The following is a 20,424-nucleotide window of genomic DNA, read 5'->3' on the forward strand; positions in this document are numbered from 1 at the left end:
TCATTCATATTCACTTGACCGGAGTCACGGGTCGAGGTAGGCAGTGGCGGAATAATTATTCAGAACCTTTACTTAAGTAAAAGTACTAACACCACACTGCAAAATACTCTGTTACGTGCAAAATTCCTTAATTGAAAATTTTACGTAAGTAAAAGTATATCAGGATCACCAGGAAAATGTACTAAAAGCATTAAAAATAAAAGTACCCAATGCAGAAAAAATGTAATAACAGGAAACAATCCAAACAGTTCTGTTAGTCAAGTAGGTGTTTAAGGTCTAAGCCTTTCAGCTGGACTTGTAGGCCGTTATAGTGTTGGCAACGATGGCAAAAGTACTCACTTCCGTACTCAACTAGAAGTACAGATATTTGTGTTAAAAAATAATCTGGTAAAAGTATAAGTAATGATTTAACTTCTTTACTCAAATAAAAATAACAAAGTAAAGGCTTGGAAATTAACTTAAAGTATAAAAGTAAAAGTAACCTTGCAAATGACAAAGCTACCTGGAACAGACAGATGTTACTAGAGAGACGCTGAGAAACTACAGTGGACATGGAATAAAGGCTCTTTATATGTCATTGGCTACATTTCAAATGGCCAATTTCAATTCTGCCAATAGGCCGAAAACATGTATAAAACATATAGCTTATTTACTGTGACAGAGACTGGGACTCCAGGTTAATAAGATTCTGACCGAGTAGCAAGATATGAATTCAGTTGTGATTCTGTGAGATGTCTGTAATTACCATCCAATTAGATACAATTTGGTATTAAACTTTATTAAACTTGTTGGGGAGGACTAGATTAGGACTGGATTTAGAGCTGATCCTGGTTTCCAACTTTGGCCCAGGTGTGTCTGTTAAGACACTGACGGAGACAACTTCTCTCTGCTGATGCTTTATTAGAAGCAAGCAACAGGACAACCGTGGTCATGGCCAGCTCTGCTATGGCTGTGTGTTTGTGTGTGGTAATAAAAAATATTAAAAAAACATTGTAAGGGCTACCATACACAATGCAAAGTAATATATGCTAGTAAATAATAACAATAAACACACTATTAATTACATTATTGTAACTGTAGCATGTAAATATTGCACCTAAAATACAAACATGAGCAAGGACGTTCAACAATCTCCTTTATGAATCAACAGCCAGGTGTAACCTAGGTAACAGGTGAAGAACACAAACAACATCACTAGCTAACTTTAACTTTGCCAGAACTATAGACCAATCCAACAACAGGCTTAAATGAATTGACAACATACTGTAAGTTATACAACTTACAGTTCTCAAGTACCGACACACACAATCTCAGCTGATTATCCTTTGGACAGCCAGTCTCTCTTTTCTCTTACTTTCGTCTCCGTGTGGCTGGCGGTGTGAGGCGCGTGTCTGCGCTATTCTCCGACATGCAATCACAATCACACCTGATAGACACATCCCACCTGATAGACTACCTTTTGTACAAAACTAAAGTAACGAGTCAGTTTTGTAAAATGTAAGGAGTAGAAAGTACCAATATCAGTGTTCAAATGTCAGGAGTAGAAGTAAAAAGTTGCCAAATAAATAAATAGTAAAGTAAAAATATCTAAAAAATCTACTTGAGTACAGTTACTCCGTTACTTCCCATCTCTGATTGTTGGGTAGTTTAATTTATAATAAAAAAAATTATAAACTGTGTTCAAAACTCTTAATTTGTAAAGTAACTAAAGCTGTCAGATGAATGTAGTGGAGTAAAAAGTAGAATAGTTCTCTCTAAAATGTAGTGAAGTAGAAGTAGAAAGTGGCATGAAAAGAAAAGACTCAAGTAAAGTACCTCAAATTTGTACTTAATGAAATGTATTAGGTTACATTCCACCACTGATACTTTGCATTCCTTTGCAAGCTGTAAGCAATTTCCCATAAGGCTACAAAGCATGAAGCAAGACAAATAGAGGAAAAAAACACACATTGTTCATCTTTACACATCAAAGATAAGTATCTTTCCTCACCCTAAATTCCCGATATACCACGCATTCTGGACTTCAGGCTCTTCTTGAATTACAATATTTGTCATATGTAATGTTTAATGAAACATGAGATAAATGTTTAAATGTACCAAGCCGTAATGCAGCCGGAGAGCCACAATTTAAGAACAATTCTGACACAGTAACAAATGAGGTGCCGCATCCACTTATCACTTTCTACAGTTCAGTTTTTTTGGTGCACTGTCTCAGTTCTTTATTTGCGAGAATGGTTAGAAGACAGCTTTGTCATTTCTTCAGAAATTAAGATTAAAAGAATTTTTGCCAGCAACATCATGTTTTGAAAGAAACACACGTGCCATGGGTAGCGACGTTCAACCTGTCTGTTTATTTACCCTGCGTGTGGAGACGAGAGCTTAACTGATGGACAATAAAAGGCCAACAGCAGAATTCACACTTGAGTGTAAAAGTGTGAAAGTACATGTCTTGTATTTCTTTGTCATTAACACATTCACAAAGAGTGTTGGCAGGATCCTTAAAATGAGACAGTTTTTATTATTATTATTATTATTGTTATTATCATTAGTAGTACTAATATTATCAAAGATGGAACTTTATTGGAAATCAAATAATACAATATTAAACACAATTATACAACAATAATCTGTTAAATATGGCATGAGAAAAAATCAGCGTTAACTAAAAACAGCGGGGCAGCCTATGATTCATGAATATACTGTAATTCTGTTTTGCATATCTGTGATAAGCTTATATAACTGGTTTATCAGTCAGGCTCTAGTGTCTCTTAAAGCTGATGTAGCAGATGCATAATAATGACTTTTACAATAAGCCCTGCAAATACATAGGCAGTCAAAACCAACTGAGAATCAGAAAGAAAGGCTTCCATTACTAAACAGCATCCCAAAAAAGGGTGTAATTCCATTAATAATCAATCATCAATATAGAGTCTGTTGTCTTCATTGAATTCCATCAGGTCATTAGCCTAGCTTCGCCCCCCTACGTAGTTCAGCCCAGTTTTCATTTTCCTTCAGTACACCGGTTGGATTTGCGGCATACTCGCGGGTTATTTCCGGCTAAATCCTTGGCGGTCCAATCAGCGAACAGAGCGAGTGGCTGACAACGATGACGTTGAGGTTGTGCTCTAGTTTGAGTTGTAGTTCCGTGATGGCGGCGGAGAAAGATGCGAGCGAAGCCATTCGGTCCGTTGTTGGCAACGCAGCAGAAAATCCAGAAGCTTAAGCCTGAGCAACAACAATCTTTGCTGAGTCTTGTTGGTGGCTCTCCTCTCCACAGGGTTTGGAAAAAGTCTGATTTTCTTGCTCGCTCCATTAGTGGTGGAGGAGTTAGTGATTGGTTATGGCAGATCCAATAGTTTTAAATATAACACCCGAGTACCCGCCTTCAAGGAAGTTAACACCTTATCAATGGAGAGTGGCCAGACGCTCTGTACACATCAAATGTACGAGGGTCTGGTAGGACTAGGAGATCGAGTCATAGGGTCAATACTGCTGAAAAGGTTTAGCTCCTCATGAATTAGGATCACTGTGGCAGTGTCTTCAGTATTGGATCATGATGAGTTTAACTGTTTCACCAGTAATTTGAGTTTACATGTATACCTTTGCTTCTTTCACCTTGACATTAATGAGATTATACCTTAGGGTAAACAGGCCCCTACATGGGTCATTGATAATACTTAAATAACTATAAAATGTCCAGCTCTGTGTCAACTGGAATTCTTTCAAAATTTACTGTAGAGAAACATACTTGTAAATTCAAAAGCCCTGCATGCACATAGGGTTGCTTTTTGAAAGCAATCAGTTCAGGTAGAATAATAGCCCCGAGCTCAGTCTAGTCTCATGCCCATGTGACTCTTTGATTTGATTCAGGATGCTTTGTTGGAGTCATTTGAGATCCCTAACGCAGCCTGAATCAGATCATATCCCAGGTTTGCTTCTCCAGGACAACGCCCCAGAGTCAGCCTCCTTGTACACAAACAAATAGCACAGGAAAAACCTGAACAAATTAGTAGAGAGATGCAGTGAATGCAGATGCTTCCATGCAGGGCACAAAATGATTTGAATCATATGCTATGCCCTCTACAGTCACCAGATGTCACCTCTATTAAACACCTATGGGAGACTGTGGACCAACGTATTAAAGCACTGTCTACAACAATCACCAAAACATGATGAATAAAAGTGAAGAAATATCTTTTGTTCATCCCTCCAGAGAGATGTGTTTTTTCAATGTATTTCATCATTTTGGCAGATAAGGACAAGCATGTGTACTAGTTAAAGTGCACAGTATATGATCTAAGAGTGCATTGTGCTGTGGGAGCCATGACTAATGGTACCCACTCGTTATGGACGACCCTGGCTCAGGTTAGCGTTGCTTGAGGGCTGAACAGAGAAACATTTAGTCACTGATGTCTCTTGTTGGCTTTTGTCCTCCAGGTTTTGATGACCGGGACACAGACCTGTTCCTGTGCGACACCAACACCTGCAAGTTTGATGGGGAGTGTCTAAGAATTGGGAACATGGTGACGTGCATTTGTGACTTTAAGGTAAGATCTGTTTCTGTTACTGTTTATTTTTTATATTCTTTAAACGTGTATTTGGTGTTAATTGTTCATGAAAGCCTTTGACGAACAGAGATTGTGCAATCGTAGCTAAGCAACTACCTTGAAGTAGTGTGTACGGAGCTGTAGCAAGAACAATACTTTGCTTTAAGTTGAAAGTTTGACGGGCGTTGTCTTTTGTAAAGCCACTCTAATACCAGAAACACAAGCAAAAGTGCATGGAATGGGATGAACAGGGCTTTTATCTGCTCTATCATGAAATGGAGTCGTTAGCATGACTAGCTTACTACCTACAGTGTTAACCAAATGGGACTTTTAAGGCCATTTCATTAATAGCTTTGTTTATGGGGTTACATTTCATAAAAAATGCCCTGTTTATGACTAGCACATCCACTTAGTAGTACTTCTCCACACTGTGGAATCCACCCCTGGGTGCCATCAGAGCGTTGGCTAACTCTAGCAAATTTGTATTTTGCTTTATTGGGTTAGCAAACATAGCCAGCGTCACAAGACTTATTGCTAGATTTGTTAAACACATTGGTAAACCCTAACCTAAAAAAGAAAATTCTTTTGTTGTTTTAAACGTAAAAACACTCACAAGTGAACAGAAGACAGCGTTTTGAAGCAATCCATGGAGCTAACATTAGCCTAATTAGGTAGCCAACTACAGCTAGTCAAATCTGCAAGTGACAGCTTCAAAGGAGAAATGTCAGCCGACAACATTGACGGTCGCTGGCTTAAAATGCAATGCAATGCTTTGATCAATCCGGGGAGGGCTGATAATTATTGTATAGTAGACCTATTATTATATCAGACTATAGTATTTAGTCTATCTAGTAATTAGTCAAAATTTTGGTCAAGACGTTCACTCACCTTTTTTGTAGTTTAAAAAAAGACAATTAGTAGAAATTAAAAATAGTTTCATAGGACATCCACAGCAGAGAAGAGGCATACAAAACACTGAAGCTTAGATAAGCATGTCCTCGAATTGTCAATAAGAGGATTTTCTGGGTCTACTTTAAACAATTCAAATGTCCAGTACTCACAGAACTTAGAGGTGCTATTGAAGAAGAAGAAAAAATGGACGTAGATCTAAAAGACTTTGTTAATAAAAACGCAACGTTACTGGAAACATATATTGAGTTGAAGGGTTATATATTATTCAAGTGAAACAATATTTTAAAAAATCTATTTACTAACTGGATCGAAGTCCATTGTCTTGATTGGACAACATTAGCCCAGAGGGGAGGTGGTTTATGGCTCCCAGTGAAACCCCATGTCACTATTCTGGACCAGCAATACACATTCATAAACAAGACTGCCACTAATGAAACCAAAGACTCAAAGGCCCTCGTTAAAGTTAAATCTGGGAAGTTATGCTGTTCTTAATAATGACTCATACTTATCTTTACGACCAGACCTTTAATAAAAAAGGATCAAACCAGTCATCCCAGTATTGATTTTGGTATTACGTTTGCAAGCTTTGCCGTCTAATATGCCATGTAGTGCCCTGGATAAATGAAGCCGCTCAGATCTGAAGACGTAGCATGTGTTCTCATCTGTCGCTTTTATCAGCACGTCATCAGCGCAGCCAGGCACTACACAGGCTGACACTCGATTGGTCACCAGCTTTTATCTCAATTTCGTACTTCCCTGGGGGCAAACGTTAACAGAGGCCTGTTAGATAAATGACATTACAGCTCCATTCCTCTTCAGGAGATCTCACACTGATACTATCGTTGCTGTGTGCTGAGGCGCTCTCGGTGCTCTCAGAAAAGAGCAGGTCCTACCACAATATCTGGCATAATACCACGGGTCTGAGGTCAACTCATCTATGCATCTTGTGTGTGTTTTTTGCGGAAGGTTCCTGATGCTAGAGTCGTTTTATCAGTCAACGTAAACATGACCTTCCTAGCCTGTTGCTGTGCCCTGAAGTAATCAGTCACTCTCAATCAGCGTCAAAAAACAGGTCCAAGATTTCTCTCCCGTTGGCAGTTCATTTGTGACTGTCAGAGACATGAAAGTTGTATAAATTCTCATCTTTGTGTCTTTGTGCCTCTGTGTGGATGTGTGCTCGCACACTCTCTCACTCACAAAAAACCCCAAGGAAGAGACATGCGAGGGGCTCTGTGAAGAGGAAGTGAGTTTGATGTGGTGGAATCAATGGACACTATTCATTGCCAAGATGCATTAGATTCGTCTCACACTGGCTCTTGAAAGAGCCAAGACTTTCACTCACTAACCGGAGTCAGACTGCAACAAAGCTACGCACTCTCTTGTACCTGACAATGAGTATTTTCTTTTTGTCAACTAACAACATACCTTGACTAATCACGTAACATTTATTTGCAATTAATCTCACAATAGCTGCCGGGAAAAGCTGTTGTTGGTTTTGTTAATGTCATGTCACAGCAATGACTCCCAAAAGAGTTGTCCATTCTGAAAAATATGCGCGCTCATGGCGCTGTGAAACACTTCAACTAAAAGTGTCCACCAAAGGGTAAGAGGCACATTTCATTGCCTTCTGTAATGGCGCTTTGTATTATGTCTGGGAGTCATTGGAAATGACACCCTGCAGCTCTGATTTTCTGCTGTGTTTAGTAAATGTTTTGGTACCAGAGTATTGTTTCTGCTCAGAGTTCTGGATAAATGCAGTTTAAACACAGGAATTTTGAGTCCTGGTAGTGTTGTTGTTTCTTCTTGTTTTACAGTACACTCCTTTAGGATTTTGGATGCATTCAGTCAATAATTCAGTTACTTATTGTCTTTCAATTACCGTTAAGTTAGTTACCGTGTATTACATGTTAAGATATAACATTACTAAAATGGGAATTCTGCTTTGACTTATTACTGGGCATATTCAATTTATGGAGAGGAGAGTGGTCGAATGCACTCTTTTACCAATCAGTAGCATACAAATCCATAAATGCATGCAGGTCTGGAATTGATTTTGCAATAAAACAGAAACTAGTTCATTTGTCTGTCTCCCATATTGTAATTTTACACTAAGTATTTTCTGTTTAAATATTGAACTTTAAATTCATAATGCTAAAATACCATTTTAAAACATCTGTGACACTGTGACTGTGAATAGTTACCCCAAAGTTATTAATGATGGTTTATTAATCTTTGTTTATACATGTCAGTGAATTAATCTGACAATCTGCCAGCAGTAACTCAAAATGACAAAAATACATGACAATGCATTGCATGAGTTTAGAGGAAGGATTATTGGCAAAAGACAGCCAGTAAAATGTGTGCCAGCACATCCTTTGAAAGTTTATGTAGATCATTTTTTTAAAGGCGTTTTGAGTCATAAAAGGCAAGGACACGCTGTGTGTTGTTCTAAGATAAATGCAGCAGGGTTGTTTTTTTTTTTACAAATTACTTGCTACATTGAAGCAGATTGTGGGTGGAATATTTGTAACAGCGTCCAGGGTTTAAGGAGACTCCTGTACTGTATGCAATACAGCACGGCTGAATAATGTCTGACCCCAGATTGGTGCTGTCTAGTTTTGAATTTGTTGCAGAATTATTTAGGATAAACAAACCCAGTCGTATGCAGTGATTCACTGGCTCATGGCGGTGTTGCTTGATTACCCAGCTCTGTTTCTGGCTACAGGCTTGCAGGGAGGGGGATCACTGCGGCGCCTTAGAGCACATCCAGCTTGTTAAGGATTTTCATGGAACAGTTGAGTCCATTACACCAAATTAAATGAGGATGGTTAGGGTTAGGGACTGGCATTTGGGCCAGATTAAGGTTGTCAAGACTATTGATACTTTGATCCTTTTGCGATACCACGTTATTAAAATGATGCGATTTCCACTAATTATTCATTCAATATTATCAAAAGAACCAAAGCTTTAAAAAAATAGATTTACAAAGAATCAGATTTCAATTTAACAATCACATTGAAAATGTGTTGGTTAGTGTTCAGTGACTTTATAGTAGAGCCCGACCGATAAGGGATTTTTTAGGGCGATGCCGATACGAATATTTGCTTATTTAAAAATCTGATATGCCGATATATCGGCCGATATACAGTACAGATTAAAAAAAATCCAGAAACGTGTTACAAAATATAAACAGATTTCCCTAACATTAGTTATTTGTAGTTATTTATGAGTTCTCACTAAAATAATATAATAATTGGTTTGTCACAACAGAACATCAAAATATATTAAAGTTCTGATAAATAAAATGTATAAAAATACAAACTTAAGCTAGGAAACTTAAAGTCCTTTGAGCAAAAACACATTAACAAAAAAAAAGAATCAGTGTTGCCAACAGAGACGTTGTAGAGCGTCCCCTGGTGGACAGAAGATGCAACGCCAACACTCATAACATGGTTGACAGTCGGTTTTTACTTTTTAAATATTCATTAGTGAGAATCAATTATTTGTCATTATAAATTATTCTGATGTATGAATATTTTAAAAGAAAAATTAATGGCTGATACCGATATATCGGGAAATGCCTGATATCGGCCAATAATATTGGCCCGCCGATATATATCGGGCTCTACTTTTTAAGTATTAGCAGTATGTGCAGGTTGGTTCTAAAAAAGAAAAGACAGAAAAAAACAGGATTACATTTTTCTTTGCCACAGTAGAGATATTGAATATCGTTTTTTACAATACTAGTATTGTGTCAAAGTTTAGAATTTTGGTATCGTGGCAACCTTCGGCCAAATGACAAAAACATGTTTGTTTTTATTTTAAGAATTATAATTATATAGAAGACACAATTGTGTTTATGGTTTAACATGTTTGTGATAAGAAGTCAGGCACGTTAATCCAAGTGGACATGAATGATTGAGTCACGCAGAATTACATATTTCTGCATGCCAAACTTCAATTAACTCATACAAATAATTCACAATAGCTTAAGTTAAATTCCATAATTCCACCCATAAAATATGCAAAAAGCAGTAATTGTTCTGACCGTGGGCTTCAAGAAAGGGCTTAATAAAGTTAAAAGGTTAGTGTTACGTAGTGTTGAAAATGTCCAAAAAGTGGCAAACATTGAAAAAAGCATCAAAAGTGTTGATTTTCAATTTTGACAGGAAGACAACACACGGGTTAAACAATCAGGATGCAGGAAAGGTTTTCATTTGACACTGCTTGAAATAGTGTCTTTACACATCATTGACATAATTGACATTGCAATCACAAAAATGTATTGTACGTTTAAGGCTCCAGTATTGCTGGAACTAAACATAGATGCAACAGTGGGAGTCGAAGTGTTCATAATGGCACATTATACAAACAGTAGTTAGTTGGACCCAAATCCTTTTTATTATTGAGGCAGACCTCACCAGAAAAAAACTACAGCATTGGTTGTTCATTCAAATATTCACAACCACATTTATCTGACAACTGGCCTCTTTCAAAAGTTGTAAGGGAGAATGGTTTGGGTGTTTAAAATGTCGGAAATGTTAGCTCCTACATACAACTAATTTCACTGTATTTAACAACTAAATCTGGTGATCAATCAAAAAATTGCAGATTTAACGGTATCTGTGTCGGCCCATAGGTAACAAGAAACTACAATAGCTATATGGAGGTCATTAAAAAACAATGCAGAGAATATTGTCAAGTCAATAATTAAATGTAATGTAAAACCCCCTTATTGGTATGCATCATGGCCACAATTCTTTAGAAAAAAAAAATGTATAAGATATTGGCATCTTTGTGCTAAAAAAAAGACTATTGGCAGATATATCAATCCCAAGTGTCCAGTATACATCAATTTGTAGTCCGCGTGTTTTGGTGAATGCAGTCCGAACGAGAACATAAAGTGCCCATATCATAAAACAAAAATCATTTTGGGTGTTATTTAATTTCTCTGGTGCGTCCACGCGCATACAAACTTGGAGAAAAAAAAACTATCCATGGTGTTTTGAGTGCGATACAGGTTTCTGAATGTCCTCTGTCTTCAGTCTCCGGGTGAGCTGTTCAACCTCTGCACGGCTTTCTACGTCACTAGAGACGAGGTGGCTAACCGTAGCATGCTAGCTCGTTTGCAATTGCAAAACCCTGCTCGAACACACAATAGTTTTCCATAATCTTCAAAAGAACTACTTCCTGTCCCTGTTGTGCAGGTATTCCACAAGTGCCCTTTGTCTAGAAGAAGTCTCCCAGCTAATCCTGCCTTGGACTGACCAAAGTTGGAGAAAGACTTATCTAGCTGATGCGATCTTACCTCGCTAATGAGCATGCGCAACTCCCAACAAAGTTAGGATAAAAGTGAGATGTTTCACAGACCCAAACACACAGGGTGAAAACAGGATCTACAGCAATGTGCACTACAACAAAAATATGTTTTTTTTTTTAAATTAAACTATGTAAACCTATTCGGTACAACCTGAAAATACAATTATGAACCTGAAAATGAGCAGAATATGGGCAGATGAGTGAATTTACTTCACATAAACCCTTAAGGGCTACACAGACTGGGAAAGTGAAATTTTAGCTTACATTACATTAGATCACACATTAGTGACTTATACTGTAGTCATTCCTCTGTATAAAGACATCCATTCAACTCCATCATGTACTTATAGTCACCATAGTATAGTTATTAACTTTACAGAAAAAAAGAACTTAGTATGATATTGGCAGCACAGTTGGTTTTCACTATGCTCCCGCTGGTTGTTTGATGTAGCTACTATTCTCTGTGATGCCCGACCTCAAATTGCTCTCCCGCCTCTTACTGCCGGAAGCTGTCTAATGTTTGGGCTGTGATGGCTGGACTGCTGAAGCTTGCAGCACTTCAAAGAGTGCTAATGTGGGTTCATATGATGTTAATGGGAGGTTGTGTAAGGGAAGCGCGTCCTTCATATTGCACTAAACAAGGACATGTGAAAATGCTTTAGTGCACACCTTTCAAAAACACACACAGGCCACAAACGCTAGCATGGTCCTCAGAGTGCAGGAACACAACTGACCCGCCTAGTCCCTCCTCCTTCCCCTTTCTAACGCTTTACACACACACACACACACACAAACATCTTCACATTCCAACAAATAGTCTTTCATTATAGAATGTAAATTAATGACATACCTACGAATACACAAGCACACCTTTGCATCCACGCAAATAGGCTTTTATGATAGCATGTAAAGTAATGAGATACCTACAATTACACAGATACACACAAGCCCAGGTGGCACTGACACCAGCTTCTGATGCAGACCCCATTCCATTTATTTGCATTTGTTTATCATCCTTTTCACCCAGGCCACGTGAATAGACTGGGACTGAGACCCTGAGGAATGGATTTCCTGATGCAGGCGCATATAAACTAGGGTGACCAAACGTCCTCTTTTGCCCATCTCCTTTTTCCGTGTCCAGTGTCCAAAAAATGTCAACTTTTCTCTGTTTTTCATTAGTACAATAAGCGTGTACTTAAATTGACTGGCGCTTTGCACACAATACGACGATGTTTTGATGCTTGACGTAATTCCAGAGAGGCTGCCTTGCGGGCGGCTCTGCAACGTGCACATACAGGGAGCAGATTGGACAGGGAGCACATACAAGGAGCAGATCAGACAGAGGAGAACATACATGTAGCAGATCATACAGGGGAGCACATGCAGGGAGCAGATCAGACTGGGAGCACATACAGGGAGCAGATCAGACAGAGGAGCACATGCAGAGAGCAGATTAGTCAGGAAGCACAAACAGGGAGCAGATCAGACAGGGAGCACATACAGGGAGCAGATCAGACAGGGAGCACATACAGGTAGCAGATCAGACAGGGGAGCACATACAGGGAGCAGATCAGTCATGGAGCACATACAGGGAGCAGATCAGACAGGGGAGCACATACAGGGAGCAGATCGGACAGGGAGCACATACAGGGAGCAGGTCAGTCATGGAGCACATACAGGGAGCAGATCAGACAGGGGAGCACATACAGGGAGCAGATCAGATAGGGAGCACATACAGGTAGCAGATCAGACAGGGGAGCACATGCAGGGAGCAGATCAGACAGGGAGCACATACAGGTAGCAGATCAGACAGGGGAGCACATACAGGGAGCAGATCAGACAGGGAGCACATACAGGGAGCAGATTAGACAGGTAGCACATACAGGGAGCAGATTAGTGATAATAATGTGAATTATTATAATTCTGAACAGAATTGTTTTCTGTTTCAGAATTATTAAAACATTATTTCACATTTATTTACTTGGAAAGAGAGCTATTATTTTGTTATTGGTTGTTACAGATTTTGTTTTATTACATACGTTATTTTTGCACCGTTGAGGCATAATAAAGCACGTTCATTAACCTCTGAGAAGCCTGTCTGAATTTGTGTCTGGAGGCCGGCCGAGTGTCCTCTTTATTGGAAATCAAAATATGGTCCGCCTGATATAAACAGCTGCACTTGAGAGCCGTCACAGCAGCAAAGACCCTGACAAAGATGATGATAAGCATTCATCTTTAAGTGACTAAGGTGACACAATGTAAAATGCCAGGGTTGCTCATCAAGCTTTTTTATGAAACTGAATGCACCCTTGATTTCACACACAGCAGCTGATTATATCGCAGAAGAGGGCCCTTTATTTATTTTGATGCCAGAGCTAATGACTAAAGACTACTCTTTGAAAATACGTTATTTTTTCAACACCCTTTTCAAGTAAGATTGTTGGGATTTGATTCGTTTACGGCCACCTTTACCCCAACGTGATTTGAACCCTATGATATTGCATTATGAAACAGCATGTTTAGCTAAAGTACCAACCCTGTAAAACAAAGCTAATTCCATAACCTATTAAGAAGCATAAAATACCTTACTGTTAACCTGACCTTAGCTGGAGCTTTTGGTGTTTATGATTAAAAATAATAAAGGTGCTTTTATATAAAGGAATTTATGTGTAAAAGTTTATGAATAAGCTTTTCACATACACCCGGCTTAACTTTTAAAGCATGTCATCCATCCTTAGTGATGGCATTTTCTCACACTGCTATATACTTTTAAACTGTAATGGAAAGATTTATAGAAAGACGACCTCAAAAAAGCCAATCTTTTGTTGTTGAATTGGTGATGGTGTTGGCGGGTGATGAATGTCAATTCAATGCTCGGTTGTTCTAGAGAGGCAAATGAGTGTAGTCCTCCTTTACAGTGACATAAGCACTGGATTGTTTCATCTGTATTTTGCATAACGCCTAATCCTCTTTATTCCAGTCTGTTCAACCCTGAATCTCCTACCGTCTCCACACTGCCTACATTTCTTCCATCCTCTCATTTGTCTTTTTCCAGTCACCTCTCCCACGTAGTTTCTCTGTGTTTGTAGGAGTGTTAAAGTGTGAAAGATTCAGTTCATCCAAATTACAAAAAAAATACATATTTTACCATTTCCTCCCACTGGCTTTGCTCTATGCAGATAGGTTTGTTTTTATCTGCTGAGGCTTTCAGATATTCAACGGAGATTTCTGCTGCAACTGCAATGTAATGGGCGTGAATGGAATTGTGTAGTTCTAAGCATTTTATTCTACTTCATATCGATTGAAACTACTTTATACAGAAAGAAAACACTCTCGACAAGGATCTTGTGTATTATCCCGAGTAGTTTCTGTAACGGTTCCTGAGTTGTTTGAGTGTGATTGTTCACTACTTTGACGAGAACAAGTACAAGTCCATTCTCCTCCGTAAATACGCTAAGAGTGGCAGCAGAAGTATCCGAGTTGGATTTGTCAACACTGCAGCAAAATGCCCCGCAGGGCCAAACACTAACTGTGAGAAAGTGTGTTGTGTTTTTTTAGGTAATTTGAGTCAATTAATTGTTCAGTTTCTCACATCTCTCCTGTCAGAGGTGTCTGTGGTGAGGCACCACCACCTCTTTTCTGTGCGTGATAAATAAACCAATTAAAATCAGCAAGACGAGTTAGCACAGGAGGCAGGTTTCTAAGCCATGTATCTTTGGTCTCAATATGTGAGAGTATGCAGATCAAACAAAGCAGGTGATAATGGAAGGATTGAGTGTTTGACACATGCTGGTCTGTTTTGTGGCGTGAGCTGGTGCTAAATTATGTTTGTGTAACGTGCTATGACGTACAGTTTACGATACCGTTCATTTTCTCTCTGACTCTGACACCTTATATCTTTATTATTTATTCAAGACACAGCATATCCTTACAATTAATAAGCTGTAACCATCATGTTTGTCATATTAGCTTGAAAAGTGAAAAAATAGTTAACAAGTCATTTTGTGTCAACTAACTGGAGAGGAGAGACTTTTGTTGCAGATTTGCAAATATTTACTGTACATATTCATACAATGAAATGTACAGTCTTTGGAGATTAGACTCCATCGTAATGAAATTACATTTTTTAAAGAGGTAGAACGGCAAAAGATAATCCCCGATGGAGTCTAGACATTGACGGTGGTGTGAGGAGCCCGAAGACCAAACCGAGGAGCCAACGGTAGCAACCTGGCGGAGGAGGACCCGGGAGCCGAGCGTGATGAAGACCAGAGGAGTAAGGGGAGGAGGAGGGATGTGCTCTTAGCCTGAAATGACAACTAAGCAGCAAGAAAAGACTGGTTTAAAACAGGGATGTCATGCTGTGATTGGTTCGTGAAACTTATGGCTTCTGATTGGTTCAAATCAAAGTGAACGCCTCTAACAGCTGTTTAGTTTAGAGAGAGAGGAAAGGGATTAAGTTTACAAGTCTTCCCAAGGAATTTACTCTACTGTGCTCATAAGACATCAGTTAAAGTCCTTGTCGAGCTGTCTGGTTTACACTGAGAGACTGGATCTAAAGTTTAAAATACTTTTTTTTTTTTTTTTTTTTTTTTTTTTTAGGAGGTCACCCTAATTGTCTCCCATTAGTGGCATTTTGTGATTGTGAATCCTCTTTTCTGATCGGTTGATCTGTTTTGAGATTTAATTGCGGCCGTATAAGTGCACTGCACATTATCACATTAGATTTTGAATACATGATTCATGACTTGTTTTTTTTCTCAATTAGAATTAGATTCAAACATGAAAGGTGTTCTTACATGTGCTCATGGGAGGCTGCTGCTTTACTCCTCATTATCGTTCATCCAGAATTCTTTTCCAACACATTTGGGCTTGGAGGGACATTGACACGATTCAATCAAGGCGGAGAAGGGAGACACGGAGCTCTGTGTCAGCTCCTCTGTGGCTCTGGCTGGCCTGTCAGACACTATTACAGAGGAGCCTGTCTCCAGTGACTCGGCCGGGGAGACTCCGCGGGGACAGGCAGGCTGGGCCCTAATCAAGAGAGGACTGCCAAGCGGTTAAAGAGCAGTAGCACAAGCCAGCCACCTCCCAGTCTCCCTGTATCTCTCTCCATCTTCCCGTTGTCACAGCAACTCCCATCTCTTCTATTACGCTGTCTGTCTCTTTCTCTCCCCTGTCCAAAAAGCTCACCCTCCCTTGTTTCTGTCTCCTGCTACTCTCTCTCTTTGTCTTTTCTTTTTATTGTAAAGACTTGACCAGTGTTCGCAAACACGGCAAGGCATCGTGGGAGAAGAGTTTGTCACTTACCCAGACAATGTTTGACAAACCCTCCGTCCAGAAGGTGTGTGGAATACGACACAGTGTCAGACACAGAACCGATTTGTCACTCTGATGGCACTCCTCAGGGATCTATTGTTTATTTTCTTCCCGTTCACCTTCTCTGACACCGACTGCTTCTAAGTACTATGGCTTTGCTCAAGTTTTTTTTCGCAAAGCAAAATCAAACTTTGCTTGGGCTGTGGAACATTTGACTGCAACGCTTTTTCAGTGGTACTAACTCCAGTGTAAATCAAGACCAATTTCTCTGGGAAACCCAGTTTGATATAATTGATTCATGTATAATTGACCCAACTCTGTCGGTGGCCATTATCTCAGACTCACCACCCCCTACGCCGCTTCTTTTCTTCCATACTGAACCATCATTAGCGTTTTGGTAGTCCCCCAAAGGTCCGTCCCCCATTAGGCTAATAATCTGACATAAATTTCTCCAACACCGACACAGGATAAACCAGGCTGACCTAAATGGGCGTTACACATGTTGTCCAGTTCTGGCTTTGTCAGCTAGCTCCATACCAACGCAGGAGTTTTTTCAAATTTTTATTTGAAAGGATAAATGTTTCAGTGAAGATAATTTGTTCATGCATCATTACTAGCCACTTGACTACAGTACATCTTGTTTAAAAGAGCAGTCTTGTTTAAAGATAGAAAACTCTTGAATGAAGGGAAATTGCACTGGGGACAGGTAGCATTGTAAACAAGAACGTATCTTGAAGGCTGAGTGGGATTAAATAGCTTAGGTAAAGAACTGTAAACAATATATCAGATCAATCTGCAGTCTTAATAGATTCATCATTATAAATTCAAAAAAAAAGAAAATGCATGCAGTTTTTTTCCAATGGAACACAACCAATTCAATTCTTATTTCTGTTTTCATCAAGAGGTATTTGAATCATAAATTGACATAATGAATGCTGTCACTCAAAATTGTGCGCTATCCCTAAATAATTGAAATAAAACATTACAGCACAAGTTTTAAATTTAAGTTTTAAATGCTATATTTAGATCAGCTTTTTTCCACATTGTTTTCCACCATTTGATGTTTGACTGGTGCTCTTTTCATTACATCATCCTGTTGCACCCTCTTTTTCTCCAATGGTTTATTGGTACCAACTGTTTATCCTGATGAGCCCAACTCCTCTTCACACGGCAGTGCTTTCTTTTGCCAATTCACTGTACATTTGGATGGAAACCTGGCCTTGAGATGTAACACCAGGGATTAACCTGTGTGTATCATGTGAGGGGCTCAAACAGAATGCATCCCTTAACACCAAACACGACATTTTTGTCAAGAAGCAGCACTACTTTCACTACTTTCTGAACTTCCCTGACTACCCCACCCCGGCACCAGGTCATGTCACAAATGCTGCACCAGACATCAATCACATGACGACAGGGCAAGCCGATGGAAAGAAGCATCAGAGACGCAAAGGAATCTCGTATGAAAGCGTCTGGCTCTTGTCATGAGCCACAGGTGCTCTCTGCCAACACCATAAGCACTGAGACGTCTCTGTCAGAGTTGATAAAGCCACAGCTTTGATAAGCGCGTGGAAGCGAATGCGGTGCTGGGTACGGGCCGAGCAGACAGAGGGTTTCTTCAGAAGTAGAACGTGCTGGGCGGTGCCGTCTCCATCCTCTGAGGCTAGCCCTAGTTTGGTGGGCATGTTTATTATTGATAGAGGTGGATGATAGCCTTGGGATGAATTGCATAATCTAGAGCCGCCTCTAATGGATAAAGGAAATGGATCAGGCTATCAGTCAGATCTCTGTGGATGAAGGATGTGTCTTTGTATGCGTCTCTCTTTATCTTTGTGCGTACATGCAGGCTTGACTGTGTGTGTGTGTGTGTGTGTGTGTGTGTGTGTGAGAGTGTGCTTAGGCTGGGCACAACTATAGTCCTGTCATCTAAAGATAAACTCATATAGCAAACCCCTAATACTGTGCAATGTGTGGATGTGATTACTTAAACTCAGATGCATCTTTTCAATTCACAAGAAGGCCAAGTTTTACATTTAAAAGGGGTATAACTCGTCAATCTCCTTAGAAAGAAAAGACACACACATACACACAAAAAAACAGCAGTCTCAGTGGAATGGCCTGAGAAATGTCAGGTTGTGTATAGGCTCATTATGAGCCAAGCTCCAAATGCATTTGAAACAGCCTAAATACAATTGACGTTTTTGCATTTTCTTCCATATTTAGATATATGGACCACATATGACATTTTACAAAAATATCAAAATGAAGGAGTTACTCTAACGGGTGTTGAAGTTGTATCTGTCCAAACACTGATAACTGTGGATGGAGTATTTTAATGTTATCTTACTCACTGATAATAACTATAAAGAATACTGAATCACATTTTTTATGTACCTTTTAAGCATTAAATGCAGCACAAAACAAGGGTCATAAAAGGCAGTTTTCAGATTACTGTAGATACAACAAAAACATTTACAAGAAGTATGAATGTTAGGCTGGTAGTGGATTCAAGAGCAGACACAGGGAGAAGGTTGGAAAACAGAAACAGAGGTTTATTTAACACAATGAAAAAATAGTGCAAAGAAATCCTCTGGGACGTAGCGCAGGCAGACAGGAGGGAGGCAGGTCCCATAAACAATGATAGGCTCAGGCAGGCTGACTGGGCTTCCAGGACTGAGGCAGGGATCTGAAGCAGAAACACACACAAAAACAGACAAAGTCAAAAAAAAAGCTTATTCAGAGATATTTGCTGAAAATACCCTATGCAAAATCACTAGAGGAGGCCGCAGTGACTGTTACTACAGTAGGTGAACTGACAATCTTTTAGACGCTAGTTAGAAAACCGGGGTTTAAAGCAGGAGCAGTGATTACTGGATTTGAGTCAGGTGTGTAGGCAGCAACGGGTGTCTTGATGAGGAGGGAGAGAGAGCTAGGAACAACACACCCACTCAGCAGAGGAAAGGCAAAACCAAAAAAACCACAGAGAGGGAAACAGACAGGCGAGGCAGCAAGCCAAGCCATGACAACGAGAGGTCACCAAACTATGTGAACTTATAAGAATGAAAAAGATATCATTTTTTTTCCATCCTGACAGGTGTGACAAATTTAGCAGCAGGGTCAGAGGGCTGTCAGTCAAGTGCAGTCTGCACATGCCCACACATGTCTCAGAAGTGTAATCAGGCACGGACGATAAGTGAAAACACCTTTGTTGGTGCACTGTGGGTGTGCAGGGCCTTTGGAAAAATAAAGCCAATCCACTCTGTGAGGATGGACATGTAACAAATAAAAAGCTCTGACTATATGTATGTACTGAACTGCTTTATATATCAAGCAGTCTGATGAAAATACCTTGTAGAAACATACATACTTGGCCTGCACGATATTGCAAAAAGTCTGATATTGTGAAAAAGAAATCCCTGTTTGCAATATGAAAAAAGAAAAATTAATTTTTAAAAGATATTTGGAAATAATAAATCATTCTCCAATACTGCAGTGATTTTGTAGGGGAGGGCATCTACATGGAAGATACAAATGAAAAAGGATCTTTTCTAATGTGAACCATTCTTTGTTAAACTTTGATGCTTTACTAACACCAAAGCAAGTAATCGCTGTGACTAACGTTACTCTACTGAGTGGTTTTGGAGAGGGATATTAGGTAAAAATACACTGGTTGACTAGCATGACACCATTGTATTACTATAATAATCAATCCGGGCTAACGTGAATGACAGTGAATACAAAGTTGTTGATTTGATTAGAACTTAACCTTAAAATTGAAGACTGATTATACAGTTTATGTATGTTAGGTGTTAGACAGCAAATTTACCATCATTTACATTTTATTAAAATAGTGGTGACTTTTCTATAGTGTGGCTAATTGTGGGTTAGGTTGCATAAAGCAGTAGGGTAAAATAATGTAGAGTTTGATCCAGCATTTGCAACAACCCTGCAGATAGTAGCTCCCCTTTCTGAGTCAACAGCATTGTTGTAATCAATGGAACTATTGATTCATTATAGTTGTAATAGTGCTTCCATTTTCTTTTGGTTGCTCTTTTTTGCAAACATGCCTGATAACAGTGATGTCTTACCACATAATGTCTGTTTTGTCCTGAGTGGAGCAATATTTTCAAGTGTGCTTGCAAGGGCACTGTTGCAAGTATTGATCATTTTGGTGTACAGATTTCCCCAAGTAGGTAAGATAAGTGGTGCTATGAGCAAAGAGTTCCTATTAAAGTAGTGTTTTTCAACTGCAGACGCCTGTGAGTGTTTGGATAAAATAAAAGTAAAATAACACAATACAGAGTAATGGTTAGAAATAGTTAATTTTAAA

The 20,424-nt window shown here is 39.3% G+C and overlaps 1 protein-coding gene across 3 annotated transcripts in view; it reads left to right on the forward strand.

The window, feature by feature from the left end:
• The window catches only part of tmeff2a (transmembrane protein with EGF-like and two follistatin-like domains 2a), a 117,504-nt gene that overhangs the window by 13,988 nt on the left and 83,092 nt on the right, over positions 1-20,424 (forward strand). For all 3 annotated transcript variants that reach the window (XM_034884866.1, XM_034884867.1, XM_034884865.1), the window contains exon 2: positions 4,438-4,547. In XM_034884866.1, coding sequence (XP_034740757.1) covers positions 4,438-4,547 — 110 coding nt within the window. The remainder of the gene's footprint in view (positions 1-4,437; positions 4,548-20,424) is intronic.

This window comes from Etheostoma cragini, chromosome 11 (genome assembly GCF_013103735.1).
Source record: "Etheostoma cragini isolate CJK2018 chromosome 11, CSU_Ecrag_1.0, whole genome shotgun sequence".
NCBI classification, from domain to species: Eukaryota; Metazoa; Chordata; class Actinopteri; order Perciformes; family Percidae; genus Etheostoma; species Etheostoma cragini.